The sequence below is a fragment of the Mastigoproctus giganteus genome, chromosome 11 (genome assembly GCF_048544385.1).
Source record: "Mastigoproctus giganteus isolate SK-2022 chromosome 11, ASM4854438v1, whole genome shotgun sequence".
Classification (NCBI taxonomy): Eukaryota; Metazoa; Arthropoda; class Arachnida; order Uropygi; family Thelyphonidae; genus Mastigoproctus; species Mastigoproctus giganteus.
In genome coordinates, this window is record NC_143585.1 from 53,474,604 (window position 1) to 53,498,886 (window position 24,283).

Genomic DNA, 24,283 nt, shown 5'->3' on the forward strand with positions numbered 1-24,283 from the left:
ATGTATACTTGCGTGTACACCAATTCTATGAGTTTATCAAATAAATTTGATGAATTTGAGGTGCTGGTCAAAGCATCAAAGGCAGTTATTGTTGGGATATCAGAGACGTAATATAACTTTAATATAACTGGGATCTATCCAGTTATATTAAAGAAGCGGCAAAGCAACTAAGCAAACCCTTAGCCATAATTATGAGAGCATCCTTGGACTTTGGAGAGGTTCCCACGGATTGGAGATGTGCAAATGTATCCCCAATTCACAAAGGGGGATCGAAGGGTGACACGAGTAATTACAGACCAGTAAGTTTAACTTCTATTCAGGGTAAAATAATGGAGTCACTGGTTAAAGATGCGTTGCAGGATCATCTACACAAGACTGCAGCAATAATTCAGACACGGCATGGGTTTGTTAAGGGAAAGTCTTGTCTGACAAATTTGATAGGATATTATGATGTGGTTACAAAGGAACTGGATGCAAAAAATAATTTTGATATCATATATTTGGATTTCAGGAAAGCTTTTGACACTGTTGCGCATAGAAGACTATTGTACAAATTGGAGCAGAATGGTATTAAGGGTAAGTTGCTACAATGGATAAAAGGATGGTTAAGTGGGAGAAGACAGGGTGGTAATCAATGGGTGCTGCTCTTCTTGGACTAATGTTATTAGTGGAGTCCCACAGGGTTCGGTATTAGGTCCACTGTTGTTTTGTATATTTATCAATGATATTGATGAGGGTATATCAGGCTTAATGTTGACGTTTGCAGATGATACAAAGGTTGGCAGGGTTGTTAATGACAGTAATGGCAGTGTGCTACTGCAACAGGATCTAGATAATTTGGGCAGATGGGCTAAGAAGTGGCAACTGAAGTTTAACCTTGACAAATGCAAAGTACTGCATATGGGTAGAAGTAACCCCAGAGAAACGTACCAACTGTGTGGTACTACACTTAAGGTGGTAGAAAATGAAAAAGACCTGGGAGTAATTGTGCAGTCAGATATGAAGTTTTCTGAGCAATGCCGACAGGCTTCCAGGGTAGGTCATGGGGTTTTGTCAATGATATATAGGAATTTTGCTAACAGAGAAAAGGAGGTGATTGTCCCTCTGTATAAGGCAAAGGCAGATTACGAGAAATTTTTGGCAAAGGATGCAAAGAAAAATAGTACAGACTTTTTTGACTTATGTAAACTCTAGAGTGAGAGGGATGAATCAGATTGGTCCACTTAACATAGATGGTTCGACTATTGATGATCCTGCTCAAGTAGCTGATAAACAATGAGTATTTTGCATCTACATTCACACATGAGGAGCTATTCAAGGAGGGGAACGTCAGAAGTTCCTCTAATGGGGAGCTAAGTGATTTTGTGATAACTGAGAGCAAAGTGGAGGAGAAATTGTTGAAGTTAAAACATAAAAAAAGGCACCTGGGGCAGATGGAATCTATTCAGTTATAATGAAGGAGGCAGCAAAGGAAATAAGGAAACCCTTAGCCATAATGTTGAGAGTATCCTTAGTGTCATGGGAGGCCCCATAGACTGGAGATGTGTAAATGTGACCCCAATTTCACAAAGGAGGTTCAAAAGGTGACACAAATAATTATAGACCGGTTAGTTTAACTTCTGTTCTGGGGAAAATAATGGAGTCACTGTTTAAAGAGGTAATACAAGATCACCCAGACAAAGAGCAGCAATAGTTCAGACACAGCATGGTTTTGTTAAGGGAAAGTCTTGTCTGGCCAATCTGATTGGATACTATGATGTGGACACAAAAGAAATGGATGCTAAAAATAATTACATCTAATGTTATTAGTGGAGTCCCCCAGGGTTCGGTGCTGGGCTCATTGTTGTTTTGTGTATTTATCAATGATATGGATGAAGGTATATCAGGCTTAATGTCCAAGTTTGCAGATGATACAAAGGTTGGCAGGGTTGTTAATGACACTATGATGCTGCAGTAGATTCTAGAAAAGTTGAGCAGATGGACTGATAGTTGGCAACTGAATTTTAGCATTGAGATGTAAAGTACTTCACATGGGTAACAGTAACCTCAGCAGAATGTATCAACTGTGTGGTATTACACTCAGGGTGGTGGAGAGTGAAAGAAACTTGGGGTAGTTGTGCTGTCAGATATGTAGTTTTCTGAGCAGGGCAGACAGTCTGCAAAGAGTAACACATGGTGTCTTGTCAGTGATATACAGGAATTTTTTTAGCAAGGATAAGGATGTAATTATCCCCTTGTATAAGGCAATGGTCCAGGTCATACCTTGAGTACTGTGTACAGGTCTGGAGGCCTCATTTTAGGAAGGATGTAGAGCTGCTAGAACAAGTACAGAGAAGGGCAACAAGGTTAGTGAATAGAACAAGGGGTTGCTGTTATGAAGGAAGGCATCCTCAATTAAAATTTATTTACCCTCAGGTGATCTGATTGAGCTGTGTAAGGTCTTGAATGGTTTGAGCAAGCTCAGTGCTGATGGGATTCTTGCCCAGATTCATCGCCTGAGGGGACATAAATTTCAGTTGAGTACAGTTGTTGAATAGATGTGTAGAAAATTGCCTTTAGCCACCAGGTGGCTGATTGCTGGAACAAACTTCCCTCTGTCATTGTAGAAGTTGACCTCTTAAATAAATTCAAGGCAGAACTAGACAAACATTTGGAGCAAATGGATGGGTGAAATGGGAAGGTTTTTTTTTTTTTTTTTGCTGATGCTGTATAGGCTTGCTTTCTTGCATTATATGCCTCTACTAATGCTAATTTACTTTGATTCACAAAAACAGTTTGTTTTATAGTACTGATGATAAAATTATTAGCTAAATTAAGATTTTTCTTTTTATTTCATGGAATAGATCATGTAATGACTTCACCTCATCATGTAATGTAGAAAAAATGTGTTTACAAAATTATTATTACACAATATGTTTTAATGTAGCATTGGATTTTGGTTTTAGTGTAGAGAAAATAAAAGTCCTTAAATATTTATAGGAATGAAAAATTTTTATCAAGATATAAAGGACATGACAGAATTTACCTTTAATTTTTGTCTTCAGAGTCATCTGGCTGTCACTATCCTGACATTGGATCCAGTTATCATTGGGGTAAGATATTTACTCTACTCACCAATCACTTAGTTTAAAATTTGGTCTAATAGTTCATTTAGCTGTGGCTTTTTCTGTATGTTGGTGTCTTTGCTGACAAATATTAATAATGGCAGACGACAGTAGTGAAAAAAAAATAATAAATTATTGTTTCAGTATATGATGAATAGTCCTCTGGGGAAAGGGGTGGGACATATAGCTTTTAAAGATAATACTGGTAAACAGTTTTTTTTCTGACTGAAAATTATGAGCACAATTTTATTCCCTACTTGATGGGATTACCAAAAATGTCAGTCAGTTTTTTGTTACAAAATTTGCCATAGTTCATCAAATTGACATAGAAAATATCACTGATTGTATTTTTTAGGATCGAAAGAAGTGGTTGAATTGATAATTTTGCATTAAAATGAACTGTGATTATTGTTATATAACTTTTTTTTTTTTTTCAAATAATATCATATCTAAAAATTCAGTCACTTTGTCCTATACTTAGTGGGTTTTTACCCAGAAATGTACTGTGGATGCTGATGTCACACTTAGGGAGGCCAGTAGCTAGAGTACATGGCAATAAATTTTTCATAGGCTGACTATACTGTTCCTGTGCTGGTCCTTGAATTGGCAGATGAAAACTACTGCTGTAAACCACTCTTAACTCTACTCAGTTTATTTATATATGGGTAATGATAATTACCCATGTATAAACAAACTCCTTCATACTCTTAATTCTTTCAACAAATGTGTCCCATTCATTATTGGATTAATAATGTCAGTGCTACAAGGAAGCAAGCTCATAAGCAACAGCCAAAAGTAAATCAAACACCTACTACCCTTATCTATTCATAACAATTTGTCAAATCCTTCCTTAAATTTATTCAAACTGCTCACTTCTACACATGCCAGATGAGAGTTTGTTCTAACAATTAATTACTCTTTGGCTAAAAGCAAAGTTTTTGCATATCTATCCTACAAACCATCCTTTTTTTTAATCTAAATTTATGTCCCCATTTGTATGTGTGTGGGTGTGTGTTGTCTAAGAAAGAGTAAGGAAGCCCTGAGCATTTAGATTTTTCTTGGTGAATAATGATAAACTTTTAACCACTTTCATGATATTGTTTTCTTTCAGATAATACTTCTGCTGGACTGGATCAATTATGAAGGTCTGAAAGTTGGAAATTATGTTTATCCACTATGGGGTAATCTTATTGGCTGGATATTAGCTGTTGTTAGCATTATCTGGATCCCTTTGGGAGCCATACATCAGATACTGTTTGTGAATCGTCATCTTAAATTCTGCAAAGTAAGTTTTAAAGATATTTTTAATTATTGTGATTCACATTCATTCAAAAGAAGCCTCACTCTGTTTTGTGATTAGCAGAGATGAAATTGCTTTTCAAGAAAGAAATTATTGTATGATGTGAAAAGTATCCAACTAGTGCACCATCAGTTCATACACTGAAGAAATCTAGAGAAAGGAGCCATACAACTCACCAAGTCTACATCACCAAAACTGTTGAGCATGCAAGGGAAGCATTTATAATAGTCCCAAAATTTTGTTTGGTGTTTCATACTGTATAATCTCCCATGAACTTTGACTTGAATTTTGCCATAGATTATAAATACCCCCTGAATTTTCTTACTTTCAGGGCTGCCTTACATTATAGTTGTTGATTAGTGGCACAAAAGCTATTAAGGCCATATTATACCTATTAAATTCATGCAAGAAACATGTTTTATTTTTAGGGTCTTATATTCCAAAAAGAAATCATACTTGTGTATTAATTTGAGGAATGGGAAATTTTCTTTGATGTTTTGTCTCTTTGTAAGTGGGTGAGTGAGAGTTGGGTTAGGTTGGATTGGTTTTCATTTTATTGGTTCAAAAGTGACTAGGGCTATTTTGAACCAAGACCATACCATAAATAAACAAGAAAAAGGTTTTTAGTAACTTTTAAGAATACCCTTTAAAATAATGTGCAAGTCTTACTAAAAAAATAAATAAATGCATAAATTTTTAAAAATCTAACACATGGTCATTGTTTGATAAATCTGATTGTGTATACAGTTCATCAGGTGGGTAAAAGTGGTAAAACATACATTTTGTGCATTGGTAAAATTAGCTAATAAAATTAGCACAGTCAGTTAAATTATGCTTGACAGTTAAAATGGTTACAAGACTTGCACATAGGAAAATCATTAGCCCTCAGAAAAGAATGTATAAGATGACTGTTCTATGCAGATTTGAGCAAGAACAACTTCCTCTTTGCAATTCCTGAGCAGACTAGACTGTTATATTTCAATTACAGGCATCTTATGTAATTTATTTGTAGTCTGTCCATTCCATGTATCCTGCCATTGGAAGGACACGTGGAATGTATATTATTTGCCTATAATCCATATAGGCGACTGGCAGGCCAAGATTATTTGCAAGAATTTCTGATTTTGTTGCAGTATTAGTCAAATCATTTTACAGCAGAAGCAGGTATAAAATTTATGTTCACGGAGAGAATGTGTATCTCAGTACTAATAAAGCCTGCAATACATCAATACTGGCAAGTTCTTATGTGTATGTGATCTACAGTTAACTGCATCATGCAACTCTACAGTTTTTGTTTTTGTTGGAAGTTTTATTTCATTCACAATAGCAATAAAAGGCCATTATGCACCAAACAATGGTAGAAAGTAACAGGTGCCATTAAAGGTCAGATATACACCGATGAGCCAAAACTTATAACCAGCGAGTCGTTATGCAAATTGAAGCAATTGCAGGTGAACTACGGAGCGTGTGCAGGTTGGGACACAGTATAAAAAACACCTGATACTGAGCTTCATTAATCAGTGTTACTCTTGTTCTTCAGATGGGAAAGGCAGCAGACTTAAGCGATTTTGACAAAGACCAAATTTTAATGGTCACACGACTGGGTCAGAGCATATCTGAAACAGCACGGCTGGTGGGGTGCTCATGGTCAGCTGTGGTTAGTACCTACTGAACGTGGTCCGAGGAGGGGGAACCCATGAACTGCTGGCGAGGCGTTGGATGACCACGGCTCATCAATGCTCGAGGTGAGCGAAGGCACTCCCGGATGGTACGTGGCAACAGAAGGGGGACTGTGGCACAACTCGCCGGTAATTGGAATACTGGTGATGGGAGTAATGTGTCATAACACACAGTACATCGAACCCTGCTGAAAATGGGGCTGCGTAGCCGCAGGCTGTTCTGAGTGCCCATGCTAACCATGGTTCACCAGTGACAATGCCTACAATGGGTATGCGAGCGTCGAAACTGGACCTTGAGTGATTAGAAGAAGGTCATCTGATCTGATGAATCTCCTTTCCTGTTGCACCATGTGGACGACCAGGTATATATGCATCGTTTACCTGGAGAAGTGATGCTGCCTCGATGCACCATGGGACGAAAACAAGCCGGTGGCGGCAGTGTTATGATTTGGGCGATGTTCTGCTGGGATACCCTGGGTCCAGTCATACATGTGCTGGACACTCTGATGCCTACCACCTACCTAAACATCATTGCTGACCAGGTAGACCCTTTCGTGGCAATGGTCTTTCCCTCTGGCGGTGCCATCTTTCAACAGGATAATGCACCATACCACACTACTCGGATTGTTCGAGACTGGTTTGCAGAACATGAGGAAGACTTCCAGGTATTGCCCTGGCCTCCAAATTTTCCAAATATCAGTCCCATTGAGCATCTGTGGTTTGTGTTGGAACAGCAACTCTGATCTGCAGCATCTCAACCACGGGACCTTACAGGAGTTAAAGGATCTGCTAGTTACATGTTGGTACCAGATACCACAAGACATATTTAGAAATCTTGTAGCATCCATGCCTCATTGGGTATGAGGTGTTTTGGCTACACATGGAGGACCAACATCATATTAGATAGGTGGTCATAATGTTTTGGCTCATCGGTGTATATGTATTATGTAGGATTTAGCATCAATTTCTGCCATAGCGCTGTATCTTTTTTTTTTAGGAATGTGAAAACTGCATTGATATCAGATCTGTCATTTAAAATGTGTGTGTGTGTGTGTGTGTGTGTGTGTGTGTGTGTGTGTGTGTGTGTGTGTGTGTGTGTGTGTGTGTGTGTGTGTGTGTGTGTGTTTCATGGTGCATCAGCTGCTGTGGCTATAGTGCACCTATTTATAGAAAAATGTTGCAAAAAAAAAAATCAGAGGTGTAACCACTTCATTTTTATTACAGAGACCTGTTCACAATTTATGATATATTCCAATTTTTTTCAGAAAAGATAAAAATTCATTGATGTTTGCATTGTCGCCAATAATATTCTCAAAGATTTGTCAGTGAAAGCAGGACAGATGTTCTGTCATGTTGATAGTGAGGGCAGTCAATCAGAATATGTTTGGCTGTTAAATATGCTGAAGGGAGGACACTGAGGAGGATCTTCTCCTCAGTGTGAGTATATGGAGGTGAGACAGATATGTATGTTCTATTTGTGCCCCTGCAAGTGTCACATATTCTTGTTGCACTGTTTTGGTGCTAGACTGCCAAAGCTCTGGGCCCTGTTTCATCTGATAAAGTTTATTATTGGTTTGGGTCTTCCATAGCTCTTTCGATTGTACAAGGAATGCTGCTTGTATTATGATGTGATTATAGTCAGAGGTTGGAACAGAGACAGGGGTTAAATCAAAAGTTGACAGATTTTTAGCAGATTTAATCAGTTAGTTTATTCCTCTTTATCCCCGAATGTGCTGGGATCCAACAAACAGTGTCACTGTTTGATGACGTTCTTCAGTTTTCAATAGGAGATTCCTGATTGTTGTTGTTGTGTGTTTTTTGGCACATGGGCCTCCTGGGCCGTATTTTGCCTTTTCATTATTAACTTATGACTGAGTCTTTAATATGGTTATCAAAGGCGATTATATATATTTATGCTTTTCAAGTATTTAAACAGTTCTTCAAAATTTGCATTATTGCCAAATATGTGTAGTAAAGTTAAAGGTTCTTGCAAATTGGATAGAGAATAAAAACTGGATTTCCGGTTACTTGAGTATTTAGGCATTCTATTAGGATATGTTTGATTGTTAGCTGGGTCTGACTGAAGGGACATTGAGGTGAGTTTTCTCCCATAAGCAAGAACAAATGAGTTGTATAAGAGTAACCAATATGGTATCTTGCCAAAATTACTTCTTCTCGCCTGCTTTTCCTGAAACCAGAGGTCCACAGCTGAGGTTCTTTTTTAAGGTGAAATAGTTTATTATTCACTTGTGTTTGCTACAGTTCAGACCATTGAAGCCTACATGCTGTTTTAACAGTGGATTTATAATTAGTGTATGAGACTTTCAGATGGTAGATTGATCCGCTGTCTCTACAGTATTTGGAAGTTGTTGAGTGATAGAATCTATTCTAAGAGCAAAAAAAAGAGTGGCACTCAGTACTGATCCTTATGGAATGAATACCTTCTTCCTGAATGAAAGTTGCAGAAAGGGCATGTTAGTTTCGAACTTGAAACAATCTAGTATGTAGAAAATTCTTCACAAATATAGGAAGGTTGCCCCGCAGACCAAGCGAGTAAAGATCTCTAAGTATATCATGCCGCCAGGTGGTGGTGTCAAAAGCCTTCTCTATATCTATTGAAACCATTACTAAACGTTCGTGTTTAACAAAGGTATTACGAATGGCAAATTCAGCCTTAACAATAAGATCCAAGCATGACCTGTTTTGACGAAAACCATATTGAATAAGGCTCATTAACTGTTCGGACTCAATGATCCAGATGAGTCTACTGTGGACAATTTTTCTAGAATTTTGCTAAGGCAGCTTGGGAGGGATATTGGTTTATAGCTATGGGGATTGGTTGGATCTTTTCCATGCTTTAGGAATGCCAAAACAGTAGAATGATGCCAAGCAGCTGGATAAACATTTTCTAGAATAATTCGGTTGTAAAAGACCAGCAGGAATCATGCTACAACACCTTGATCACAAAGCTTTGTCATCAAGGTGTTGTAGCATGACATAATAGACCCCATCTGATCCAGCAGCACCATTGTGAGCTGACCCAATGGTATGCAAGAGTTAAGAGTATTGCAGAGGTTTGTTATATGGCAGAAGGAGGGCAGTTTGAAAGTTAATAGAATGCTGTTCTGCAGTGTTTTTAATTCTTTGGAATGATGGAATATAAGCTGAATGCACTGAGACGTTGGCAAAAGTTTTTCCCAAAGCATTTGCAATATCTAAAGGACTAGATAGAACTCCCCCCATTCCATGAAAGAATTGGAGAAAGTATGGTAGTAAACTTACCAGAAAGCTGTCTAATTTTTTTCCATATTATTTTGGTGTCAGTGTTTTTCTTAATGCTTGATGCAAAACAGGTCCAGGATTCTTTCTTGGCTTTCCTTTGACTTCTTATAATTTATCAGATTGGCTGTCGTTGGATATTGCTGAAACAAATTCCAGGCTTTATTTTTTACTTTTTTTGCATTTCTCATTCCACCAATAATTATAATGCTTTTGGCTCAGGGGATTTGATAGTGGACAGGGGATTTAGGAGATGCGATGTGATGTACTCTGTTACATCATCAATCGGCTAGAGACGGATTTTTTCCTCATTGAAAGATATTGATGACTGGAATTTTGCCCAGTTTGTCGGGCAAATTTCCATTTTCTGCAGGGTTGAGCCTGTGTGCTATTAATAGGTTGCATACAATTGGGAAGTGATCACTGCCCATAGGATCATTAATAATATACCACTCTATGGTCGGGACCAGAGAACAAATGGAGAGATCTATTGCTGAGATTTGTCCAGTTGGCAGCTGTGTGTGTGTGTGTGTGTGTGTGTGTGTGTGTGTGTGTGTGTGTGTGTGTGTGTGTGTGTGTGTGTGTGTGTGTGTGTGTGTGTGTGTGTGTGTGTGTGTATTGATTATGGCAAGGTTTAGTGCATCTAAAAGTCAACCCCATTTATCTAATTTAGGATCGCCCATAAGAGGTGGTGCCCATTGAAATCCCTTAACATATAGAGTAGTGGAGGTATCTGTATGAGGAGGTCTTCAAGATCTTTTAAACAGTAACTATGGGTTGGCTGTAGGTAGACTGAGACTAGTGTTATTGTAATATGGAGAGTTATATGCATAGCAACAGCTTCTATTTCAGTTTGAAGTGAAATATGTTGTTGGGATCTTTGAATTTATTAGGATTTCTACATCACCATGGGCAGCATCTGCTGTATTATGATCTCTTCGATAAAGGCAATAGTTCTTTATTGAAGGAGAAATTTGCAAGATTAGGTACATTTCCTGAAGACAAAGGGCAAATGGAGAACAAAGAATAATTAGGTCTTGGATATCATCTGTATTGCAATGAAAGCCTCTGCAGTTCCATTGTAAAATACAAGGCATTATTTGTGTTTAGTTGATGGAGCTGATTCTGACTGGTTTATGACATTCCAACTTTTGTTTGTCTTTTTTTTAGGAAAACTGGCTGACCAGTGTCCATTTCTTCTTCTTCTTCGGCATAGATTTCTAAAATAGGATCTTCCTGTATAGGTGTGCCATCTGGGTTCATGGTTGTGTCCTGAATATTTTTCATAGCATTTGAGTTTGTAATACAAGATGCAGCAATCTCTGGAGGAGGTGCCGCTGGTATTGTCAGAGAAGTATTATTTTCTTGTCTTATGGTCTTGAATTGTTGCTTGCGCACAGTTGTTTGTAGCTCAGAGAGGAAGTTTCTAGCCCAATCAGAAATTGATTTATTAGAATATGGTTATCATTAGAATATGTGACATTAGTTTGAACGGAGACTGCTTGATATTTTTTTACAGCATTTGCATAGGTAATATTTTGGTTTATAGTTGGTGCAACTAGTTTTCTCGCTCCTTGGTAACTAACTTTTTTCCCAACCTTGTATTTTACTATTATTTTTTTTTTCGGTTTTTCACATGACTTGGAATATGCAGGATGGTCACCTTTGCAATTTGGACAGGTAATTTTTTAGCTGTGCAGTCATTTTATATATGGTCTGAGGATCCACAGTTGGAGCAGGCAGGAATTCCTCTACATTCAGTTTGAGAACAGCCATACTTTCGGCATTTATAGCACCTTAGAGGGTTGGGAATGTAGGGGCGAATGCGACGAAATAAATAACCTGCTTTTACAAAGGAGGGCAAGTTTGGCATATTGAAGGTAAGAATAATATTTCTGGTAGGTGCCAGTTGATTATCTTTTTTGATCATTATTCTTTTTGCTTCTATTACATTTTTTCCCTGCAGTTCTTGGGTTATTTCTTCCTCGGTGACATTTAATAAATCCCAATATGACACCCTTAAATGAATTTAGGGTTGTATGAGATATTTTTACAGGAATTCCAGCAAAGCTTGTTAGTTGTAAAAGCTTTTCAGAATGTCTTTGATTCGTGGTTTCTATTAAAAGGTCTCCTGATTGCAGTCTCTTCACCGTCTTGGGAGATCCTGCAATACCCTCCAGATGTTTCTGTATGACAAAGGGAGACAATTTATTCATAGACTGACTACTTAAAGAGTGGAAGATTAATAACAATGAGCAGGGGTGCTCCATCCAGTCAGTCTTCTATCTCTTTGGGTTGTCATTTTCCATGTCTACATAGTCTATATTTACCAAGAGGACTTATCCACCAAGGTTTCCGACCCTGCCACAGGGAGGCAGGAAGAGTGCCGCTGGGAGGTCAAGCAGTTAAAGTGTTAGTTAGTTAGTGAACTAGAAATATATACATAAAAAAAGAAAGGTGGGTTTCCTTTCTGTGTTCTAACTTGTGGCTTTTCAAGTATAGAATGGTTAGAAAAATAAGATTGCTAAGAGAAAAGTAAGAGCTTAAAAATAACTGTAGTCACTTTTGAATAGCACTCTATAGATCGCCAAAATATCACTTGACCTTGAATTCGCTTGGCACCCGGAGCCGATTCAGGTTCAGGATGAAGATTATGCTTATGACAAAAATGAATGCAAATTGTTTTTTGTGGTGAGAACCTGAATCCATTAGCCTGTACCCAGGAGTTGAAGCAATAAATGACTTGCTGCAGTTATCTTTCAGTGACCCTCAGGTGTTGATTGACTGTGAAAACAAGTTGAAGTCACTAACATGGAGGATGCTGTTTACAGTTGGAGGAAGTTTGTTCTATGATGGAATTCACTTTGATGGCAAAAAGAGTAACACTTAAGGCTGATTCTTGTGGTACACCTTCCTCTTGGCAAAAGGACTGAGACAACATGATCCGAAACAAACTTGAAAAGAACTGTGGGATAAAAAGTTTTTAATAAAAATGGGGAAGTGACTTCTTAGAATGAAGCTAAAAGGTCTTTTAAAATAGCAAATCTCCAAGTTGTGTCATATGACATTTCCATGTAAAGAAGACTGACACCAGTCACCCTTGTTTTAGAAAAGCATCTTGAATAAATGTTTCCAGTCTAATTAAATGGTCCAAAGTGTGGTCCACTTTTTGTTCCTTTGGAAGTCACAGTGCATTGGAGAGGAGGTCATTTGCTGCTCAATACCATAGTGGATGAACATTTACCATTCTCTCCAAGATTTTTCACAAAATAGCTAATCAGAAAAATATTGACAGTTAGTTAGTATGAATCAGAGCTGTAATACTCAATACAGTTAGTGGAAATTTTGAGATCCTTTGCTGTCTTAGCAAAGGCAAGGACAATTGCCTTGTGTTGGGCATTTGGAAGCTGCTCTTCATGAAGAATTCTGTTATAAATAGAATCTCTTAGACAGTATGAATCAGAGCTGTAATACACAATATGTTCTATGTTGATAATAATATTTGTAAAATAATAAGAGAAGTTTACCTCAATATAGTACGTAGAACACTTCCGTATGATACCCTCCAGCAATTAAAACGGAAAAAATGAAAAAATCGACAACTTACCGGTACATTAGAGTAAAATATAAATAATGAAATAATTAAAAAAAACCAATTTAACACAATTCAAATCAATTTAAAACAATTAAAAATCAAATTAACGCAATTAAAAGAATCTAACAAAAATATTCAATCTAATGAAAATATTCAAAATATTTTCGTTAGATTCTTTTAATTGCGTTAATTTGATTTTGACTTCATGGTGTTTTTCAGGGCTTGATGTGCACTTAGAGAATCTGAAAAAATTATACTTATTTCAATATCAGAGGACTTGATATACTTCAGTGCAACCAGAATTGCCATTAGTCTGGCAGAAAATATACTGAACTCATATGGCAATTGATAGGCTAATGTGGTGTTCGGAAAGACTGCGGCAATTCCATTGTGGGCATCGTTCTTTGATCCATCTGCATACAGATGGATCAAAGAATGATGCCTGCATTGGATATGCATTCTTCCCCAGTGAAGTTGGGGAACTGATCCACTACTGCATAATACAGTTGCAAGAAATTTTCTTTATGTAATGCACATTTATTCCATTTATGAAGGTATAAATTGCATGAAGGTGGAGTAATGTTCCAAGGAGCAAGGAAGAATGGAAGGCTGTTTGCAACATTATTAAAATTCAGTTCTTCTGAAAGATGTTTTATTCTCATACGTAAAGGTCAGTTTTGATTAACATACTGTGCTAGGGCAGGGGGTGAAAAGTATCTGTCAGTTTGGGTGTTCAGTTATAGATCTAATTTTATGCGCATGGCGTAATATAAGTTTTTGTCTTCTGATAGGAGAGAGAGAGAGAGAGAGAGAGAGAGAGAGAGAGAGAGAGAGAGAGAGAGGTTGGGGGGTTCATGTGCTTTAGCATATACACTATGTATTCGAGATGTGCAATATACTTCTAGGGTAATGTGTATTGCTGAATATGATGAATAGGAGCAAACCAGCAAAGGACACTAGGTCTTGCTGAGCTATATACTGGTGTAGATCTTATAACCATAACAAGGTAAGGCGATCAGCTCCCCACTTAGTTGCTGAGAGTACCTGAATGATATTTAGTTTTTGCTGACAGGATGTTCTTTTAATATGCTGTAGAAAGGTAAGTTTATGATCTAATGTGATTCCTAAGAACCTTATGATAGGGTGAACTGCTATTCGTTGGCCATTCAGTTGCGGTTCCATTCCAGATGTGGGTGAAGTTTACATTGGTGGCAAAAATGAATACATACCTTTTTTGGGGACAAAGTTGAAACCATTGGTTTGTGCCCATGAATTGATCTTAGTTATTGTCCTTTGTAATTGTCTTTCAACAGTATTCATATTTTTCGCATAACACGAAATGCTAAGGTCATCTACAAAGAGTGCTGTATCAATAGTGTTTGGAAGTTATTCAGCAGTGCTGTTTACTGCAATAATAAATTTGCACTGAGTACAGAGCCCTGGGAACTCCTTCTTGTAAGAATACTTTGGATAACAAAGTCTTAAATCAAACTTGGAATGTGCGTTTGTATAGGAAGTTCTGTACAAAAATGGGGAGATGGCCCCAAAGCCCACGGTGATAAAATTTATGGAGTATTCCATACTTCTATATGGAATCATAAGCCTTACTGATATCAAAGAAAACCATTACATGATCTTCCGATCTAAGGAATGCATTCTGAATAGAGTTCTCTAGCCTTTTTATTATTATTTTTTAAAATTTTTTTTATGGTATCTTATGTAGGACGACACCTGAGCATCAGTTCAACTCCGCCTTTGTACAATGTGTTAAATACAGAACTCTGTGAAAGGCCAGAAATGTGTGTAATGTTATGTTTGTGCAGTGCGTGTTGTTACTGACCTCTTTATCAGCAGGCAGGCGATCACCTGGAAAGATTGTCCAATGTCCGTCATCATGGGTAGGTGGGCCACAACTACGCATGTACTGTGGCGGACCTCGACTAACTCGTACTGAATGTCCAAAATGAGTTTGAGATCATTCAAAGAGAAAAGTAAAGTAATAATAATATAATAAAATAATAATAGATAATAAATAAATAATAACAAAAAATAATTAAAATAACAAAATAAAAACATCCAAAATCCACTAGTCTTGCACTTTATTAAGTGCAAGACTAGTGGAAGCCATGCTCCCATACCTAGAGAACTCAAACCCAGGCACTAACAAAATCCCACCTCAAGTGAAGGGCAAGAGGTCAGGAAAAAAGAAAATCCCATACCCACAGACAGTAATGAAATCCTTGGGTGCCAGCAAGATTAAAAAAAATATATAGTAATAAATAGGTATAATAAATTAAATTAAAATACAAATCGGATAGTAGAAAGAATAAGATAAATAAATTCGTAAAAAAAAAAAAAAGTGTATATAAGAAAAGGTAAAATAAGATGGATAAAAAAAGAAAGAAAAGTATATCAAATAAAATAAAAATAAAGATGAAAATAATAACAAATAGATAAATAAAAATAAAATTAATAATCCCGCACCCACAGGAGACCCAAATCCTGAGTACCAGCAAAAAAGTTTGCCTTGTGAGGCCACAATTTCTGCCCCCTTTAAGAGCTGTGGAGAAATAGAAAATAAAAACTCCGATCCGTGGAAGAAGAAGGCAAGTTCGTATTGTCAGGTAAGTGCAGCCAGTCAAGTCCAATCAGGTGAGTCCTATCATGAAATCAGTTGTTCTGGGAAAAAGAACTGGGAAATTGACCGTTTAGCAAGATATTCTATCTAGGTATGGCCTGTCAGGTAGATAGGTCTATTTTATAATTTTGATAACTGTGATAGCAGAATACATAAGTAATAGTTTCAATAGAATCCAAGTTCTCTGGTCTTACTAGTATATCTAGTGTTGATCTGTTTTGGTGAATACCAAATTTTGCAGAATGTAAGAGATTGAAATTTTCAAGGTATCATGTCAGCTGACTGTTTACCATCTTTTTGAGAATTTTGCAAAAACAACTGGTCAAGGTGATAGGTCTGTAGTAAGGGAGTTTGTTGGGTCTCTATCTAATTTAAGGAAGGCAAGGACTGTAGCACGATGCCATCATTTAGGGAATTTAACTTCGAGATAAAGTCTATTGAACAGATCAAGAAGTGACTGCAATGATTCAGCACTTAGTTTGTGTATTATTTAATAATGAATATTATTTGGTCCTGCAGTGCTGCATCTAGATATTGACAGAGCTCTGCACAGTTTGTGTATAGTAAATGGTATATTTTATTTTTCATCTCCTTTTTAAGAAAAGTTTAACTTTTGTTTTTCTGAATTTGCTTTGAATCTTCTGAAGGTTGGTGTGTAGCTTTCTGTTGCTGATGTTTTGGCAGAAGTTCCTCCCCTAGGATATTGGCAGTTTGGGCAGGATCAGCAGCATTCTGCCCCCTCCAATCCATAATAGGCAGAGGGGTTGTCTGATATTTACCACTCATTTTTCTGATTATTTTACAAATTTTATGTGTAGGGGTTGCTTGATTGATGGTTGAAGTGACGCAGATCCAAGCTGCTTTTTTTATTACGGCATCTAACATACCTTGCTCGTGCTTGCATGCATTTATACTGATTAAGATTAGCTGTAGTTGGACTGCAGTGAAAAGTATTCCAAGCTTTATTGTGCTCTTTTTTAGCTGCACAGTATTCATCACTTCACCGGATTTTGGTATGGTTTTTCCTGCTACATGTAATATCATATTTGTGACATACTTTACCACTTCATCAGTTGGAGAGTTTGAATTATTTTCAGGTTCGAATTTAGCTTATTTTTATAAGTCTGGCAATCTGCTTTACTAATGAGCCACAGCGGAATTTTAGTAGGATGATAAGGGAGCTTGTTTAGTAATTCAATTATTATGGGAAAATGGTCACTATGCAGGGGATCATTGTTTATCGTCCCCTTTAGTCTATTGCAGTATTTGTTCCAGAAGGAAGGTGGACATATGTAGGTGATCCATCATTCAGAAGAAAAAGGTTGTTATCATCTAAACATTGTTCAGTTAGTTCTGTTTTTTGATCAATGTTGTTGTTACCCCATAGTGTGTGATGACCATTTAAATCTCCCAGAATGAGGAAAGGTGTGGAGAATTGGGCTATGAAATTATCTAGATCATTTTGTTGGATGGTATAATTAGGTGGAACGTATAAGGACCAGATTGTAATATGGATGTCAGCAGCTACACAGACTGCTGCTGCTGCTGCTGCTGCTGCTGCTGCTGTTGCCTCAGGGGTGGGGAATTGTTCAGTAGAACATGCTTGGCAGGAACATGTGGCTTGTTAAAACAGCTGCACCACCAGTTGTGCAATACTTTGATGGGTTCGTCTTTTCTAAAGATATTGTACTGAGACAGTTTTGGTGTATCTTGAGGTTTTAAATACCTTGAAGGCAGAAACATATTGGTGTGTATTTAGAGGTAAGATTGTGTAGGTCATCAAAGTTGGCATGGAAACCACGATTCCACAACACTGAATTACTGTGTTCATTACTAAATTCTTGTTAGGCTTTCAGAAAATTTTCGTGTTGCTGAGGTTCTCTATTTTTCACTCTTGTTTTTATCATTTTTTGGAAAGAAAGGCTTTCTGGCTTTCCTGTGCCCATGTCTTCTTCAAAAAAAAGCTTTAGGATGGGATCATCTGCAGATTTTTCATTAGTATCCATTACCTGTTGATGACTAGAAGTTAATTGTTTTTCTTTGCATCCTTGTTCCGTAGAGTGGAGGTTTGTTTACTGCTTGAGTTTAAGTTGTACTGTACAGGGTTTTGATGTAATTCAAGAAAGACTCTTTTAGGGGTATTGATAATTCAGTTTGTGTTGCAGTTGAGTGGATCGGTATTTTTTGGTGATTTGAGCATATGTAGGTCTGTTTGGATAGGTTGGTGGCAAGATGATTTGCTTTGCTTTGCTTCTTGATAGGAAACATTATGGCTTGTTTAATGTTTAACATTAGTGGCCTCGATGAAAATGTCTCTCTCTTGACCTGAGTCTTTTTACAGACTTGGGAGATCCAGCTCTACTTTCTAATTCCCTTTGAACTCTAAATGGTGAGAGTTTGCCAATTCCATGTTCACCAGTTGAGTGGATCAGGAAATTTGGAGAAGGATAGGTCTCTGAGTCAGTTTTCTGGTGTTTGGCAATTCCTGCAGTGGAACTATTTTTCTTTTTAGATGTCTGGATGTGTCTGGCAGCCCAAATAAATCACAGTTTGAATTACTGATGATGTACTCTTTTTGGCACTGGGAGATTGTCTTTTCCTCCCAGGTTACCAGCCCCGCCACATGGAGGTAAGAGTGGTGCTACATAGTGACCCAAGTAAAGAGAGGGTTAGTATAAACTAAAAATAAAAAGGGGGTTAAAGAAAGGTGATTTTCCTTTTTAGGTTATATTATTTGAATAGGTGTATTTAATTCTAACACTCGTGAGTTGCAAAACTCAGGAGAATCAGTTAAGCATACCAGATAATCACTATGAAAAGGCACTGTGGTCACTAATATTGCTTGGCACTTGGAAAAACGACATTAGCAACAATGTGCTTTTGTTATTATACAGTGAATAAAAGCTTCATTTTATACTATTTTGTTTAGTAAGCCCTTGAATTTGTGTTTTAAATATACGTCATAAAATATTTTTCCCCCAATATTTGTCTTCTAAAAGTGGGTATGTCTGATGTGTCATATCATATAGGAATATGTCCTAACATCATATCTGGGGATTTAGGTGGGTGGGGAGGGAATGTTTTTCACTAGGTGCAATGCACCTGGGCTCCTGATTGGAAAGGGCCCAAATATTAATTCTTGCATCTGGGCCCCCCCCCCCCCTAAATCCTAGGATCAGCCCTGCCTAGCATTAGTATGCAAATTGGCAAGGTTCTTTTCATGCCCACTGCATTAGCGCTGAATCAGTTACATGCAGTCAATTTGACCCAGAATTATTTCAGCAGTTTGTGCTTCATCTACTCCATAAACACAACTGGAATTCCTAATAGCTGCACAGTTGCTTTACTGCAATCGATGGCGTCTCCATAGCCAGGTGGGAAGGAGCAGCAGTGCATAGCACACGCTTCTTGATTAGACCGGGGTTCGAGCCCATCACCACCAAATACGGAGGATGCAGAAAGGTCAGGGATTGACCACCGCATATCCCGGAGAAATATGCCTTAGTTGCTAATGCTCCTAAAAACCAAATAACAACAACAGCAACTGCAATCGATAATGCTCTCTGGTTTTGTGACATCGATGCATCATCTGGAATCAAACTGCTAATGTGCACTTTACATTTCATGCAGTGAGCATTCTTATTATTGAGATGTTGGTATCTGATCATAGCATTTAAAAGTTTCAAATTTTTGCAGGTGCAGAGGAATTTAAAATTTTTGTATGCCTAACTCAAGGTTAACAACATCAAAGAAGATTTTCTGCAGTTATAAAACAATAGAAAAAATCGCCAAGTCATTTTCTTTTATAATTTAATTTCAATGTACTGTAATTAATGAGCAATTAGTAGTAATGGCATGTGATGCAAGAAAGCAGGTGTATATGAGCTTATGCAGCATCAGCCAAAAAAAAAAAAAAAAAAAAATCACACCATTCCCACCAAATGCCTGTCCAGTTCCTCCTGAAATTTATTCAACCTATCAACTTCCACAATGACAGATGGAAGTTTGTTCCAGCAATTAACCACCCGCTGGCTAAAGGCAAATTTCCACATATCTATTCTACATCTGTCTTTTCTTAATTTGAATTTATGCCCCCTTAGGTTCGTAATCTGAACAAGTGGAAGGATCCCATCAGAATTCAGCGTGCTCAACCCATTCAAGGCCTTATACACCTCAACCAGATCACCGCGCAGGTGCCTAGTCTCCAGCCACTGCAATTTGCAGAACTTAAGCCTCTCTTGGTAAGAGGATCCCTTCATTCCCCTCACCAATCTTGTTACCCTTCTCTGTACACGCTCAAGCAAATCGACATCCTTCCTAAAATGAGGCCTCCAGACCTGTATGCAGTACTCAAGGCGTGGCCTGACCATTGCCTTATACAGAGGGACAATCACCTCCTTTTCTCTACTATCAAAATTCCTATATATCATTGACAAAACCCCATGACCTGCCCAGGCAGTCTGTCTGCATTGCTCAGAAAACTTCATATCAGACTGCACAATTACTCCCAGGTCTTTTTCATTTTCTACTACCTTAAGTGTAGTACCACACAGTTGGTACGTTTCTCTGGGGTTACTTCTACCCATATGCAGTACTTTGCATTTGTCAAGGTTAAACTTCAGTTGCCACTTCTTAGCCCATCTGCCCAAATTATCTAGATTCTGTTGCAGTAGCACACTGCCATTACTGTCATTAACAACCCTGCCAACTTTTGTATCATCTGCAAACTTCGACACTAAGCCTGATATGCCTTCATCAATATTATTGATAAATATACAAAACAATAGAGGACCCAACACCGAACCCTGTGGGACTCCACTAATAACATTAGTCCACGAAGAGCAGCACCCATTGATTACCACCCTCCCACTTACCCATCCTTTTATCCATTGTAGCAACTTACCATAATACCATTCTGCTCCAATTTGTACAATAGTCTTCCATGCGCAACAGTGTCAAAAGCTTTCCTGAAATCCAAATATATAATATCAAAATTATTTTTGCATCCAGTTCCTTTGTTACCACATCGTAATAGCCAATCAAATTTGTCAGACAAGACTTTCCCTTAACGAACCCATGCTGTGTCTGAATTATTGCTGCAGTCTTGGCCAGATCTTGTCTTGTTTGCAATGCATCTTTAACCAGTGACCCCATTATTTTACCCGGAACAGAAGTTAAACTAACTGGTCTGTAATTACTCGTGTCACCCTTCGATCCCCCTTTGTGAATTCAGGATACATTTGCACATCTCCAGTCCATGGGAACCTCCCCTGAGTCCAAGGATGCTCCCATAATTATGGCTAAGGGTTTGCTTAGTTGCTTTGCTGCCTCCTTTAATATAACTGGATAGATCCCATTCACATGTTTAACTTCAACAATTTCTCCTCCATTTTGCTCTCAGTTATTACAAAATCATTAAGTACCCTGCTACAATTTGATAACCTTCTGCCATTTTCAAACCTTAATAATTCCTCACGTGTGGATTTGCAGTACTTTGCTCTGCTATCCCAACAAAATACTCATTCAGTTTGTTTGCTATCTGAGCAGGATCATCACAGTCGAACCATCGATGTCAAGTGGACCAATCAGATTCATCCCCTTCCTTTTAGAGTTTATATAAGTAAAGAAATCCTTGCTGTTTTCCTTCGCATCTTTTGCCAAAGATTTCTTGTAATCTGCCTTCGCCTGTCTAACCTCCTTTGTGACCTGATTACAGACTAGCTTATATCTGTCATAGGCTTCTGAGTCGCTTGATAATTTATAAGCATCCCATGCATTTTCCTTCTCTGTTACGAGTCTCATTAGTTCATTTGATAACCATTTAGGCCTAAACCTTGAACAATATTTCTTAATAGGTATGAAACTTTTATTAGCATCCACGATTAATTCCTTGAATGCTTCCCACTTAGAATTTACTGATGGTAACATCTTCAGTTGATCCCACTGTACAAAATTTAAAAACTGTCCGCGACCACTATACTCACCTTTACAGAAGCAAAAACCCTTTCCTTTACCCCTGGTGCTAATTAAATCTTTAAATAAATCTCACATCAGTACACTGTGATCACTGCCACCTAGTGGTTCCTTTATCTGAAAATTCTTAATACACGAATGATCACTGCTGATAACCAGATCAAGAGTATTACTCTCTCTGGTTGCCTCTCGAACATGCTACTGCAGAAAACAATCATCCGATAAATCCACAAAAGTCTGAGTAGTGTGTGAGTGACCAACCCACAAGTTCCAGTCAATATCTGGGAAGTTAAAATTCCCCATTATAAGACATTCTGATTTACTAGCCCACTCTATTTCTCTGTACAATTGTTCATTGTATTCATTCGAGTCATTAGGCCTATAACACACTCCTACTCTTATTTTTGCTTTCATAGTGCTTATGTCACACCAAACTGACTCAACAGTGCACTGTTCATCTATATCAACTGGGTGCATTTCTTTTGATTTTATGTTTTTCTTAATTAACAGCATAACACCTCCTCCCTTCCTATCCTTTCTGTACACATTGTACTCCCCAAATTCCAGTTCTGCATTCCTTATATCAGGGTGACACCACGTCTCTGCTATCCCAACAATATCTGCCTTTGATGTTTTGACCAATACTTCAAATTCATCAAATTTATTTACTATACTTCTAGCATTGGTATACATGCAAGCATACATGCGCCTATTCCTAGTTACCCTAACACATCCCATATATGGCCGACCGGGCTAGCCGAGTGTGTCAAGTACCTGCCCAGCAACCCAAAGGTCGCGGGTTCGATTCCCGCCTCGGGCTTGGATCAAAGTACTGCAAAAACTTTGGGAGGTGCAATATGGTTACAGAAGCCGATGCGCCAACAACTACCAAATCAAAAAAAAAAAAAAACATCCCATATACCCACCTATTTCACAATGACTGCTATCCGTCCCTGAAACCCCCCAACACCCCTCGCTCCAGGTCGCTACTTATTCTAATAGAAGTTGTGCAAGAATCACCTTCACCTCTGCCTGCGGCTACTGTTTAACTATTAGTCCTTGTATCCCCCCCCAAGCTAGCAGTTTTCCGACCCACCTAGCACTGCCTCGATAGCATCAGCAAATATTCTTGCACCCTTTCTATTAAATGAATCCCATCCCTGTAGAAGCAGTCCCTTCTGTTAACAAGTACAGACCAGGCTGAAAAAAATTCTACCCCCTGAGCCTTGCCCAGTCTTTCCAGGGCCGAATCGATTGACAAGGCTCTCATCATATACTCCCTCCTATCGTGTCTGGGCAGAATTGCACATGCTTTCAAATTCAACCCTAATTCATGGCTTTTGTTCAACAATGACCTGTACTTGTTAAGTAATTCTTCCGGTCTCCTACTCTTAATATCATTGGTGCCAACGTGTACAACTGTATCACCTTTTGTGCCCTTAAAAGGATGATATCCGCACAACGTCATCAACCTTTGCCCCTGGCAGACATACCCTGGTTCTATTCCACCTATCCTTTTTACAAAGCATGTTCCCCGTTTCCCTGGCAATAGAGTCACCAACAACTACTAGTTCCTGTGGGACCAGCGCATTCTGCCTTGGGGGGTTGCCGCTGTGTCGCACAATGACCAAGTGCAAGCTCTGGTGTTGATGTGGGCAGCTGAGAGCTTGATGGGCCCCTCAATTTAGATCCTTTGAGGCATCCACCCTGTCCTTCAAGCTCTCATGTAGGCCCATAACAATGCTGAGTTGTCATTCCTGCTTAAATAAAAATTCAGTCCTGGAGCTTCTTGCTCTTACCTTGTGTTATCTTTATATAGCTTTACTGAGTGATGTGACCCAAGTTTTTAGCAACTCTATACTTTTAGAGACAGTAAATCATAACAGAACTTTACTAAAATTTTAACACGTGGTTTGGTTGAACCAGTATGAACTTGCTGGGTGACAATTTTTTTCCCATATAACAAATAATGGAATAATTCATAACTAGTAATAAGAGTAGTATACTAATCATTCTCTACATCCTGCTGTTTAAAATAAACTATTAATCATTATACTTCAGAAATGCACTAATAAATAATGCCTAATCCATGTAATCATTTAAATTACTTGTCTGTGCTATGCTTCTGTACTAAACACCTGTGACAAAAAAAAAAAAAAAAGAAAGAATTATATCTAGTTCTATTTTGGTATCCATGCTGGGCACCAATGTAACTTTAATTCACTTTTGTACTGGGAAGTTAATGACTCCTTTTAACTTGGAGCATTTCATTATAAAACCATTTATCTATTTACTGATATAATTACCCACATATCATGATATCAGTCAGAAATAGTGTATTTATTTTGCTTATATTGTTCCTAATCTAATTTTTTTTTGTAAAGCTCCTTACAAGAAAAGTCTGTTTCTTTCCTGTAGCGTATTCAAACTTCACTAAAATATACAGACGAGTGGAAGAAAAATGCTGTCCTTATCATGGAACATGTACAGAAAGTTCACAAGAGTATATTAGAAATTGATCAAAGCCATGAAATTCCCCACAACACAGATAACTAAGAACTCTGTCACCTCATTTAGGTTCTAATTTTAAAGAATCATTTGCTTTCTGGTCCAAAAATGATTGTAGACATTGTGCTAAGAGAAAATAAAGTTTATAAAAGTTATTTTTCAGTAAACTGTGGTATTTATAAAAGGTGTGTGGTAAGACAGTTGACA

At 37.9% G+C, this 24,283-nt stretch overlaps 1 protein-coding gene across 1 annotated transcript in view; it reads left to right on the forward strand.

Annotated features, from left to right (window-relative positions):
* The window catches only part of LOC150078015 (sodium- and chloride-dependent GABA transporter 1-like), a 175,419-nt gene that overhangs the window by 117,156 nt on the left and 33,980 nt on the right, over positions 1–24,283 (forward strand). Inside the window, exons 5-6 of the mRNA XM_090384431.1 lie at positions 2,980–3,092; positions 4,216–4,389. Coding sequence (XP_090240557.1) covers positions 2,980–3,092; positions 4,216–4,389 — 287 coding nt within the window. The remainder of the gene's footprint in view (positions 1–2,979; positions 3,093–4,215; positions 4,390–24,283) is intronic.